At 46.7% G+C, this 13,171-nt stretch overlaps 1 protein-coding gene across 3 annotated transcripts in view; it reads right to left on the bottom strand.

The window, feature by feature from the left end:
* Nucleotides 1–9,468: 9,468 nt before the first annotated feature.
* Nucleotides 9,469–13,171, bottom strand: part of LRRTM4 (leucine rich repeat transmembrane neuronal 4) — a 207,417-nt gene continuing 203,714 nt past the window's right edge. For 2 of the 3 annotated variants that reach the window (XM_032712723.1, XM_032712724.1), the window contains one exon: nucleotides 9,469–9,917. In XM_032712723.1, the coding sequence (XP_032568614.1) occupies nucleotides 9,696–9,917 (222 nt within the window). In that variant the 3' untranslated portion in view covers nucleotides 9,469–9,695. The remainder of the gene's footprint in view (nucleotides 9,918–13,171) is intronic. The other variant, XM_032712725.1, reaches the window with a different exon arrangement.

The following is a 13,171-nucleotide window of genomic DNA, read 5'->3' as shown; positions in this document are numbered from 1 at the left end:
GCCACACAAACCCCACCTCAAAATTCCCTGGAGTAAAAACAGGGCCACAAAAATCCCATCTCAAAATTCTCTGGAGTAAAACAGAGGCTGGACAAATCCTACCCAAATATTCCCAAACAAACCCTACCTGGAAATTTCAACAAACAGAACAAAACCACACAAAATCCTCCCTAAAAATTCCCACCAACAGATCAGGGCTACACAAATCCTACCTGAAAATTCCCTGGAGTAAAAGAGGACTGCACAAATCCTTTTTGAAAGTTTCCTGGAGTAAAAGAGGGCTGCACAAATCCTACCTGAAAATTCCCAAACAAACCCTACCTGGAAATTTCACCAAACAAAACAGAACCACAGAAAATCTTCCCTGAAATTTCCCACCAACAAATCAAGGCTACACAAGTCCTGCACAAATCCTACGTGAAAATTCCCAAACAAACCCTATCTGGAAATTTCAACAAACAAAACAGAGCCACACAAATCCTCCCTAAAAATTCCCACCAACAAATCAAGACTGCACAAATCCTACCTGAAAATTCCCCAGAATAAAACAGGGCTGGACAAATCCTACCTGAAAATTCCCCCAAGTAAACCAGGGCCTCACAAATCCCACCAGAAAATTCCCACAAACAAAACAAGGCTACACAGATCCCACCTGATAATGCCCTAAAGCAAATCAGGGCTGCACAAGATGCTCTCACTCAGAGCCATTTCAGTGTGATGGAATCATTCACCAAAAACTTGATTAAACGGGAATAAAACATATCAAAATGTCCTGGAGTGAGTGCCCAGGTATGTATTTATGTCCTGCAGTGTCCTCTTCTTGAGAGCAGTGGATGTATTTTATTCAATGTATCCGTCTTCACTGGTGCATTAGCACATGTTAAAATGTTTCTACCACCTCAGAGAGGTCGTCCATCAAATAAAAGCTAAATCCACACTTAAATACCTCTTTACACCTTAAGAAAGCTGCTTGATTTATAAACCTGGGTTTGATTTATAAAATCAAGCCCATTAGCAGAGGGATGAACACTTTGCAAACACTCTATTAACAAACATTATTGTCATTTGTACAGTTCCAAAGCCAACCCCACTTTCAGCCTGGAGGAGCTGGAGCACAAAGAGCCCCACGCTGATCCACTGGACCAGAATGGATTTCAAGCACTGCTTCAAAACTTATTTGCATGGATAAATATAAACCAGCACTCATTTGCATCCCAACGGGGCAATTTCTCTCCTTTCAACATCAACACCTCTTATTTTGGCTGGTTTGAAGAGTTCCTTGGTTTGGGTGCTTTGCTGTGCGGGGGGAGGAAGTTCATGGCTGGGATTTGCTGCTCCAAAGGCCCCCAAGGAAGTGAAGGAGAACGTGGTGACCCCCAAACAGACCAAGGAGCTCGGGATGAGCTTCAGGTGAAGGATTTAAGCACTAAACCCAGCCCAGCCCTCCCTCAGCTGTGTCTCCCCTCCCAGCTGCTGCAAATTTGAGCTGCCTCTTTTTAATCCTTTGCTGAGGCAACAAGTGACTTTAAACTTCCTTTCAGACCTGTATTAATAATCCAGTTTCTGCAGAACATTTTCGGAGACCTTTGAGGTGTTCCAGAAAGCCCAGGACAGGCTGAAAACCCTCCCTGTTTTTCAGAAGGCTCAGCCTCTCTGTTACAGCAACTTTGGTGTTTTCAGCTCCCCTGAGTCGTGGAGCTGCTGGAGTGAGTCCAGAGGAGACACCAGGATGATCATGGCCTTGGAGAAAAGGCTGGGAGAATTGGGATTGTCCAGCCTGGAGAAGAGAGGTTTGAGTTGACCTAATTCCTTCCAGTACCTGAAAGGAGCCAACAAGAAAGACGGAGAGAGACTGTTTTACAAGGGATGGAGGGACAGGACAAGGGGAATGGCTTCAAACTGCCAGAGGGCAGGGTTAGGTGGGATATTGGGAAAGAATTCTTCCCTGGGAGGGTGGGGAGAGACTGGGATGGAATTCCCAGAGAAGCTGTGGCTGCCCCATCCCTGGAAGTGTCCAAGGACAGACTGGACAGGGCTTGGAGCAACCTGGGCTAGTGGAAGGTGTCCCTGCCCATGGCAGGGGGTGGAATGAGATGATCTTCAAGGTCCCTTCCAAGCCAAACCATTGCATGACCCCAGGAGTGAGTGACCCCAGGAGTGAGTGACCCCAGGAGTGAGTGACCCCAGGAGTGAGTGACCCCAGGAGTGAGTGACCCCAGGAGTGAGTGACCCCAGGAGTGAGTGACCCCAGGAGTGAGTGACCCCAGGAGTGAGTGACTCCAGGAGTGAGTGACTCCAGGAGTGAGTGACTCCAGGAGTGAGTGACTCCAGGAGTGAGTGACTCCAGGAGTGAGTGACTCCAGGAGTGAGTGACTCCAGGAGTGAGTGACTCCAGGAGTGAGTGACTCCAGGAGTGAGTGACTCCAGGAGTGAGTGACTCCAGGAGTGAGTGACTCCAGGAGTGAGTGACTCCAGGAGTGAGTGACTCCAGGAGTGAGTGACTCCAGGAGTGAGTGACTCCAGGAGTGAGTGACTCCATGACTCCAGCTGCAGGGAGAGCTGATGGAGACCCTCGGGGTTCTCCTGCTGTTCCAAGCTCTGCCACAACGAGCCCTCAGTGAAGGTGCACAAAACAGGGACAGACTCAGCTCTGGATGAACCACAGATGGGAACAACCAGGTCTGGCCACAGCCTTGAGGCCTGGGCTGGTGGGAAAGGGAACTGTAAATCCTCCCCCAGGCACCTGCAGATAAAACCTGAACTAATTAATAGCAGAATTACTGACGCACAGCAAATATTTTGCCACGAATTTATCTGGAAACTCTGTCACCACTTCACATTTTCCAGCATTGATTTATAAATCATTGAACAAACAGGGGCATGTCCAATAAATACTTTATGAATGTTTGCCAACCATTTATCTTACGTAATGTGATATAAATACATTGCAAATACCACAGTGTTTGAGGAGACTGTTTATAAATTACAACTTGCATGCCATCAGCTACAGTTGAAAATGTTCCTCCCTTTGCCCAACGCCAGGAGTTTCAAAGGGATCTTCCAACCCAGGCCACTCTATGATTTGAGGATAGGATGGATTTTGCTCTAAATTATGGAGACATATATTTTTTTCTGCCAGCAGAACACTGACATCACTGGATATGTTAACCTGCCCTCTCTTTCAACTCTAAATCCCAGGAGGATTTTGGTGGAAAATGCTTTCTTTTCCCTCCTTCATCAGCCTCTCAAGATCCCCTGGTTCCTGCTGTTCTGAGCACACCCTTTTAGCAAACGAGAGCCCTTCAGAGCCCTGGGGAGTCCAAGCACTGATTGAAAGTCACGAGCTACTGGAGTTTTTGCCTTCTCAACTTGATTTTCCTTGCCTTTTTAGTACACCAACTATCACTGGGGGGTGCCAGGGAAGGAGGGGGGAACACAGAGGCCTTGTTTGACTTAATTTCTGTCTCACTTGAACCAAAAGTTATCACTGAGACCAAGGGGCAAAGTGCTGGGCTTAAGGTGCAGGCTTGGGCCTGGAAAGAGCACACTAACAGCCAGGAAGGAATTAAAAATTGTGTTCCAAGGGGTATTCCAAAGTGGATTCCCAAGGGTATTCCCAAGTGGATTCCCAAGTGGATTCCCAAGGTCATCCAGTAAAGCAGCAGCAGAGGCAGAGCTGACTCCCCACAGATGAGGCAGCAGATCCTGCCAGGAGCTGCCCCAAAGCTCCACCCAGGACAAGTCCAGCCACCTTATCCATGGTGTCCCAGGGAATGCCACAGGAATGGGATCTACTCCCTGGCTGGGGGGCAGCTGATCCCCTGCATCTCACCTCAGGAACTCCAGAGTTCCTCAAACCTGCCTTGCAGATGCACAACGTTTCAGCTGCTGCTGGGTTTGGAATGACCCTCTTCCTTTCCTGCTCAACTTTGGATAATTCCTAGAGAAAAAAAAAATAAAGAAATTACTAAAAGAAGCAGGAAGGAGTTTGGCAGCTTATTTGTAGCTATTTAGAAAATTTGTCTTACCTGTAGTTCAATCCTACAACCAAGGTAAACAGGAAATTCTGGGTCTGTTGCTTGGTTAATTGTTAAAGTCGCCTGAAAAATTCCCAGAATCCTGGAATGGCCTGGGTTGGAAAGGATTTTAAAGCTCATTTCATTCATTCCACCCCCTGTATGGGCAGGGACACCTTCCACTAGCCCAGGTTGCTCCAACCTGGCCTTGGACACTTCCAGGGATCCAGGGGCAGCCACAGCTTCTCTGGGAATTCCATCCCAGCCCCTCCTCACCCTCAAAGGGGAGAAATCCTTCCAAATATCCCATCTAATCCTGCCCTCTGGCAGTGGAAGCCATTTCCCCTTGTCCTGTCCCTCCAGGACCTTGGAAAACAGTCTCTCTCCATCTTTCTTGTCAGCCCCTTCAGGTCCTGGAGGGCCACAATTAGGTCACCCCAAAGCTTCTCCTCTCCCAAATAATTGCCTGGAGTGATGGATCTGGAAGCCACTGAAGCTCCTGGTGCCTCCAAAGGCAGCAGATGATGTTCCCACCCATCTGCAGTTCCCTGGAGAGCCTGGAAGTGCTGAGGAAGCCCTGGAGCTGCTCTGGGGGAAAATCCTGGAGCCCCTGCCTGCAGTGGAGTTTGATTTTTGCCAGCCCAGCATGTGGCTCAGCAGAGCCGTGGCAGAGGTGGAGTGGATCCCCTGGCTCCAGGAATGACCCAGCTCATCCTCTCCTGTAGCCCAGTTTACTGTAACCTGCCCACATATCGTCCAAATCCCAGCCCCAGGGCACCAAAGCAGTGATGGGCAGTCAGTGCCACTGGAATAACTGCACAGGGACAAAGAAAGGGATATTTGGCACCTTTAACCCACTTAGGACCCGGATCAGCCGTGGGTTTGGGTTTCCTGATTGACCTACAAAGATCTTGTGTGAAACTTTTCTCTCAGGATGGAATCAGGTTGGTGCATTTTTAATCAGAGAATCCCAGACTGGTTTGGGCTGGAAGGGACCTGGAAGATCCATTTCCAACCCCCTGCCCTGGGCAGGGACACCTTCCACCAGCCCAGGTTGCTCCAACCTGGCCTTGGACACTTCCAGGGCTAGAGCAGCCACAGCTTCTCTGGGTCACCTAAAAGGGCTGGTTTGTTTTTATTTCCCAATGATACCTGCACTTGCTAAAATGAAGATAATCAAACCTCATTTCCAGGCTCTGTGGGGATCAGAAAGGACATTTTCTGCTCTTTCAGGGCACTGGGCAATCCCTGAAATCTGCTTTTCCCCATTTTTGGGGGAGCAAGGAAAGACTTTAATCCCTGCTCTCTAACAAGCCCGAACTCCAAGTCAGTCAGAGCCTTCCTTACTTCTCTCCCTGTTCTGATGAAGACATTAATATCACACAGGGAATTTATTTCTCTTAATTTAAAGCAAGCTTCCAGCTTGATGGACTTACAGCCCTACCCACCCCCCCTTTCCTTCAGTCAGCTCTAAAAAAGTGACTGGTGACATTTAAAGGAGCCCAACTGCCAAAACCCCCTAAAAATGAATAACTTTCTATGCACAGCACATTAGACCCTTAAATCTTCATGCAGCTCGAAAATATCTATAAAAGCAGTAGATTTGCCACTTCCAACGTGCCAAATTCCTTCAGGGACCTTTTTTTTTTTTCCAGTGGGGAGTGGAGATGAAATTTTGTTTCTCAATCTCCAGAACACTTTCAGTTCATTATGGAAAAGGGCAGTTTATTCCAAGGAAGATTTTTTTAAACCTCAAGAGCAAAACATCACCGGCCTTGGAAATAACTCCGAGCGGGAATGGTTTGGGGAGGCTCTTCCTTGCAGATCCCACCCCCAGCACCCCAGGACAGGGTGATTCCAGCGTCCCACTGACATGTGCAAGACAATTAGGAGCTGGAGGAGGACAGGCAGCTCACAGTTCAACCCAATGTCATCCAGACCCTGCTGTTTGGTGCCGTCAGTCGTTGTTTTCCTGCAGAGCACAAAGGTCACAGCTCTGCTTTGAGGGTCAGGAGCTTCTCTGGGGGGAGCAGTGGCCACGAAGGTTCACCCCAAGCCAACCCTCAGGGATGAGGTGCCTTCTCCAGCACCCCACCTGCTCTTTGCTGGGAGGGGAATCCCTGGAGAGGCTGCCCAAATTTGCATTTTTGGGTCTTACCTGGAGCTCTGGAGAGTTGCTCCTCCTTTCTTTCCAGAGCAGTCGCTTCCCTCCCAAGAACTGGGAGAAGAGGAGCAGCCAGACCTGCCCTGGGGAGAAGCTGGACAGACTTGGAAGCTGAAATTGTAGCTTAATCACTGGAGTCCATGAACCCACACTTTAAAAACCAAACAAAACCCAAGCGTAAAACTCGTCCCGAGAGACCGGAGACCAAGACGAGCCTTGGCTTTTTGCACCAGGGTCCAAGAGCAAGTTTTATATCAAATTTCCTTGGCTTTAACTGCAGCCTGGAGAGCTGGAGTTTCAATGTGGTTAAATCCCAGGGCAGCCCTTTGCTTTGATCCCATTAGCTCCCAACACGCTCCAGTGGCTCCTGCTTCGATCCAGAGCAATCCAGGACACGAATATTTGGCTCCTCAGGACCTTCAGCACGTAAAGAAGGTAAAACTTCACCCCATTCTCGGAGCTGTAGCTCCTTAATTGTCAAGAATGCAAGGAAAAGGCAGAGGGTTTTTACCCAAACTGGCAGCAGGGGAGAAATACCAGAAATTCAGAAACATTTGAGGCAGAAAACACGAATTGACCCCCAGGGGATGGTTCTGTTCTCCTTAGGCAGCACAATTCCCACTAATTGCCAAGGAAATCCCGGGGCAGCCCCAAACATCCTCCAGATGGAGGCTCAAATTCAGGTATTTTGAAATAAGGGAATGAAAAAAGGCAGTTTGTTCAACTTTGCCTTCCCTTGCAGAACCACAAAGGTGCTTTTCCCAGGCGGGGGGGGGAAAAAGTTGAATTAAAGGAGATTATAAATGGAATTAAAAAATAAACAGCTCTTTGCTTTCTCAGCAAGAAAAAGGAGGGTTTTTTAAGGAAAAAGGGATATTTTTTTAAAGGAAAAGTTTGGGTTTTTTTAAGTAAAAAGGGGTTTTTTAATGAAAAAGCATTCTTTTTTTAAGGAAAAGGGGTTTTTTTAAGGTAAAAGGGTTTTTTTAAGGAAAAGGGTTTTTCTAAAGAAAAAGGGTTCCTTTTTTTTAAGGAAAATGGGTTTTTTTAAGGAAAAAGGGATTTTTTTTAAGGAAAAGGGTTTTTTTAAGGAAAAGGTTTTTTTTAAGGAAAAGGGTTCTTTTTAAGGAAAAAGTGGGTTTTTTAAGGGATAACGGTGTTTTTTACAGAAAAAAAGGGTGGGTTTTTTAAGGAAAAAGGTTTTTTTAAGGAAGAAGTTGTTTTTTAAGGAGAAAGATTTCTTTAGGAAAAGAGGTTTTTTAAGGAAAAGGGGTTTTTTTAAGAAAAAGGGTTTTTTTATAAGGAAAAAGGGTTTTTTAAAGAAAAAGGGGTTTTTTACGGAAAAAGGGGTTGTTTTTACAGAAAAAGGGATTTTATTTTTAAGGAAAAGGGGGTTTTTAAGGAAACAGGGCTTTTTTAAGGGAAAAGGGCTCTTTTTAAGGAAAAATAGTTTTTTTAAAAGAAAGGTTTTTTTTAAGGAAAAGGGTTCTTGTTACAGAAAAGGAGTTTTTTTAAGGAAAAGGGGGTTTTTAAGGTAAAAGGTTTTTTTTTTTAAGGAAAAGGTTTCTTTAAGGAAAAGGGTTTTCTTTAAGGAAAAAGGGGGGTTTTTTAAGGAAAAGGGGTTTTTTTAAGGAAAATGTTTTCTTTTTTAAGGAAAAGGTTTCTTTAAGGAAAAGGGTTTTCTTTAAGGAATAAGAGTTTTTTTAAGGAATAAAGGGTTTTTTTAAGGAAAAAGGGTTTTTTAAGGAAAATTGATTTTTTTTTTAAAACAAAAAAAGATTTTTTTTTAATTAAAACTTTTTTTTAAGGAAAAAAAACCAGAACAAAATATCATTTTGCAGGTATTCCCCAAGCCTCAGCACTCGCTGGAATTCATCACCTTGTGGCCAAGTGTATTTTTCATCGAACACCCAAGAGAAATATTTGAAATAATCACGAAATTCATCACGGCCTGAACCCCTGGGGTGAATTATTCACCCTCCAGATCCAAACTCATCCCCTGAACTGGTTTAGCTTCAGCTCAGGGTTGTCACCTGAGAAAGGTGCCTTTTGAGAAAGAAACAAAAAGACTTTTAGTAAAAAAAACCAAAATAAGGTGGTTTCCTTCTCTTCCCCCCCCCCCAGGCCCAAAACAACCTCTTGAGCTTTTTTTGGACAAGACACAAAAATTGAGCTTCTCCAAACCTCAAGATAATTCCCTGAGCTCCTTCTCAGAGGGGCTGGAGGTGGGACAGGACAGAGTCCTCCCCCTCCGTGAGGTCACCGTGTCACACACCCAAAAACCATTCAAACAGGAGCTTGGCTGTGGTGTCCCAACCACAAAATAATATGTTTATTTTTTTTCCACCACTTTTTTTGTCGTTGTTGTTGTTGTCGTCGCCGTCATCATTTTATTGATAAAAACTACACAAAAACTAACTGATCATAATAATTAATTAAAAAAAAAAAAAACACAAAAAAACCCCCAAAAGAACGAAAAAAACCCAACCAAAAAAAGTTACACATTTTCCTGTGTTTTAGAAATTGTGTCAGCCAGTGAGTTTCACTAAATGCTCTTGCTTTAAAAGGTTTTCCTTCGGATCCATTCCCAGCACATCACTTCCATTTTGGTTCCCAAACGTCCATGAATTTTGCTCAACCAGCCCCACTGGGCTGTAAATCCATTGCAATGTTTCCCCTTATTTTTTTAGAGCCCCCCAAAAGTAATTAGAGTGTCAACAATGAAGCACAATGAAGAGAGTAAAAATCAAAAGCCCCTCCCTGGTGTACAGCCGGTGTCTCAAATGTACATGCACCCACAATTCTTGGTTTCTGCTGCATCAATTGCCAATGTCCTTTTGGTTCAACAAAAGCTTTAATGCCCACGTCTCAAGTTTGAAAGATTAACTCTTGACAGCTAAAAAAACCAAAACAAAACACCCATAAAAAACCGACCCCCAAAAATGAAAAAAAAAAAAAATTAAAAGAAAATATATAGTTCTGTCTGTTTAAAAAGAACAAAAATATTAAACCAATCTTTGTAATAAACACTTAAGAAGGAAACATGGCTGAACCCCCCCCCACCCAGAGCCTTGCCCTCCCCAGCCCCTTTATTTTTACCTGTGGTTCTCCTTCCCTGGAACCGTGCAATGTAGAAAAATCAAATATACAAACAAAACTCTTAATCCATCCCTTTTTTGTCGCTAGAGTGAAATCTATTTGTTGTTGTGGGTTTTTTTTTTTGTCCTCTTTTTTTTTTTTTTAATAAGAACTCGACAATCTCTCTCTCTCTCTCTCTTTTTTTTCCTTTAATATTTACACTTTGAGGAAAATTCGTTGGAAAGTTTTAAAGCAAAAAGGGGGGGGGGGGGGGGGGAAAAATCCTGAAGTTTTCTCGGCACGACGGAGTCCGCGCTCTCCCCGCCCTTCCCCTGGCGCCGGGCTGGAAGGTTCTTGGAGCTGGAATGGTGGCTCAGAGGGTCTCTCCTGGCCTGCTGGCCCAGCTGGCAGGTGCCCCCCGAGGTGCCCCCCGGGGGGGTTTAGTTTGGTATCCTCTCGATGTAGATGGCTGGGGCGGCCGAGCGCGCGATGGTGGCGATGAAGTTGTGCTCCCGGCTCAGGTCCAGGCTCGAGCTCTCCGCCTGCTCCCGGCCCATGGGGTCGTAGCCCTTGTTCACGTGCAGGGGCTTGTGGGCCTGGCAGTAGCCCAGGACGGGCTGCTCGTAGCTGTAGTAGGGTAAAGTCTTCATGTGGTGAGGGACCTGCGGGAGCAGAGCACAGCAGGGATGGGTCAGGAGGGTTTGGGGTCAGCATTTCCCACGTTTAGCCCCACAACGCCTCGACCCCACAGGTCCTGCGGCCACAGAAACCTCTGAGGCTCCCTCTGAGGGATAAAAAGAAACCTAAAAAGCAAAAACTGTCTGCGAGAGGGACCTGTGGCCTTCAGACACCAGAAGAGAGAAGAGAGAGAACTCTCTGATCTGTGCCTTTTTCTATGTTGTGTTACGGAAAGGAATGATGTGGAACACTTCCTTGGTCACTTGTCTAGTTCCTTCCTGGTTACAAGCTTGTCTCCAGCAAGGCCTAGGGTGAAAGCTTGTCTCCAGCAAGGCCTAGGGTGAAAACTGTCACACCCAGCATTTCCCACGTTTATCCCCACGCAGCCTCGACCCCCAGGATTATCCCACGGGTCCTGTGGCCACATAAACCTCTGAGGCTTCTCAGGAGGGACAGAAATAAATTACAAAGTCAAACGAGCCTTCTCTGGGTGTCCCCCCTTCCCTGGCACCACCCCCAGGGATGTTTGCTGTGTTCAAAAGCCCAGGAAAGTCAAGCTGAAAAGAAAAAATTGCAGTTCCCTGCAGCACAGGCAGAGCCCTCTGGAACAGGGCTGGTTGCACTGCCAGGCTGGGAGAGCTGGGAGTGTTCAGTCTGGAGAAGAGAGGCATCCACAGGGACCTTGGAGCCCCTTCCAGAGCCTAAAGGGGCTCCAAGAGCTGGAGAGGAACTTGGGACAGGAGATGGAGGGACAGGACACAGGGAATGGCTTCCCACTGCCAGAGGGTTAGATGAGATATTGGGAAGGAATTCCTCCCTGGGAGGATGGGGAGAGGCTGGGATGGAATTCCCAGAGAAGTTGTGGCCAGCCCTGGATCCCTGGAAGTGTCCATGGCCAGGTTGGAGCAACCTGGAATAATGGAAGGTGTCCCTGCCCGTGACAGGGGGTGGAATGAGCTGAGCTTTTGGGTTCTTTCCAAGCCAAACCATTCCATGGTTCCATGACCTGTGCTCTGGGTCCCCACATGTGGATGGACCCCACAGCTGGCAGTGCTGCCCTGGAGCAGAGGGAGCTGCTCTCCCTTCCAGTGGCTGTTTGTGGGCAGAGGGTTCAGGGTGCTCCTGGGGGCTGAATTCTGCCTCTTTGGGACAGCCCAGCTCTGCAGAGCAAACCAAAAGGTTTGTGTTCCCAGCAGCTTCCAAAAACTGGCCCTTCTTCCAGCACCTGGAGGGGGACTGAGCATTTCCAGGGAGCTCAGAGCAGCCTGAGCATGTCAAAGGACTGGCAAACCCAGCTTGCAGCACAGCTGGAACTCTCTTTATTCCTTCCCTGACAAAGCTGCTTGCCCAAGGTCATCATTTCCTGGTTCTTTATCTTCCAACCTCACCAAGATAAACACTATCAAAGCAGCTCAACTGATGCTGCCAGAGCAGAGCAGCCCCACACCTTGGACAAATGTATTTCAAACCACTGCCAGATCTATCCTGAATCCCATCTCTTCTTTATGTAAATCCTCAGGAACTGCCAGCCCCAAACCTTCTTTCTTTTTTCCATAAATATTCCACGCTTGCAAATGTTAATCCTACAACTAAATATGATTTATGGTACAACAACAGATACAGATCTTTGCAGATAATTTTGTCATCTGCAGGAGATGAGCTGATCAAGTAGAAAGAATTATGCTCTTAGGGGAAAAAAAACACACGTTGCAGGAGAGTTTATTCTAACGCTGCCACAAAACCTGAGCTCATTATAGCTGGAGAAATCCTACACATAATCCAATCTTGGAACAAATGCCTTTTTATTTTCCGGGCTGAACTTTAAGTGAAGACTACAGAGCTAATTTCTCACAAATTTTCATTGCATGGAGCACCTCACTCCAAAGGGCATGGAAAAAGCAAAGGGATTAAGAGCACTTGTGAAGTTTTGCAGGGTCAGAGTTTCTCCCACACGTGGATCCCCTCAGCAGTCTGAGACCTGCAGAACCCTGGAGAGATCCCAAAATTCCTCCCCGAGCTGGAATTCAGCTGCAAACCTCATTTTCCATGACAGCTGAATGGTGAGGATGCAGAAGAGAAGCTGCTGGGGAGAATTCGATGGAACAAAAGCCTGAATCTCCCCTTGGCTGCAGCAATATCTGTGCCAGTTCCTCTCAGGCCTGGAGTTTGTCCTCAGCTTTTAAGGCAGCTCTTTATGATTCCATAAAAGCCAAGGACTGTTTGTGTTGTGGAGATGGAGGGTCCCTGCTCTGCAGCAATAACACATAGCTCATTAACCACCTGAGGCCTGGCTGCAAACCCCAAACAGGAGCCAGAGGGACCAGCAGCTCAAAAACATCCCTAACTAGTGAACACATCCCTTCTCAGACCTTTTTCAGTGGTTTTCTGGACTCCATCCCTTGTTTTCATTTACGTGGATGGAGGGAAGGTGGATGTTCTTTATCAGGGTAAAAATGCAATAGGTGCCTCAGGCAGCTGCAGGTTAATTTGGAGAAGGCATTTCCAGGATAATGAGACCCAGCAATGGGTTCTCAGGCCCAGCCCTTGTGCTGCTCTTCCTCTCCCTCTTTGGGGGCTGAGATTCCACTGAGGGGAATTTAAAAAACGAACATGTGAAATGCAGTGAGAAGTGTCACCCCAGCAAAGGCTGAATGTAGAAATGCCACCTGCCATTCCCAGCCCTGGCAAATCCTGTGGTGCCTCTGGAATCAGGAAAACAACCTCCTGAGCAGTTCAAACCTTCCTGGTCCAAGTGAAGCCTCCAGGGTTGGCCCACAACGTGAAGTGCCCTTTCCTCCCTCAAACAGGACTTTGCATCTCCAGGAAGAGCTGAGGGGTGAGGTTTTATTCACACTGAGGTGACCACACGTGACACCTGAGCCCACAAAAGCTTTTTCAGGGCACTGTTGGAACTGCTGCAGGTGTGGGGACAGTTGTACCAGCACTCAGCCAGGAGAAAGGGAGGATAACACTGATGACACTGTTCCCTCTAAACAGAGCTCCTACTGTGGTATTTTTGCTGATTCAGAGATCAACAAAACGTATTTGAAACCATCCAAGTTGTCGAGAATTAAGTTTATAAGTATTTTAGTTCCAGGTTCTGAGGTAACTTCTCTTGCTATGGAACTAATGCCTGAGGAATTTAGATGTGACCTTGGCCAAGTCATTTTATGAGGTGGAAAATGAGAAGCTTCAGTCCTGCCCCTGCTCATCCTTGGAGCTCTTTGAGGTGAGGGCT

Source organism: Chiroxiphia lanceolata, chromosome 28 (assembly GCF_009829145.1).
Source record: "Chiroxiphia lanceolata isolate bChiLan1 chromosome 28, bChiLan1.pri, whole genome shotgun sequence".
In the NCBI taxonomy this organism is placed as follows: domain Eukaryota; kingdom Metazoa; phylum Chordata; class Aves; order Passeriformes; family Pipridae; genus Chiroxiphia; species Chiroxiphia lanceolata.
Note: the sequence above shows the minus strand (reverse complement) of the source record. Positions and strands in the feature narration are given on the sequence as shown.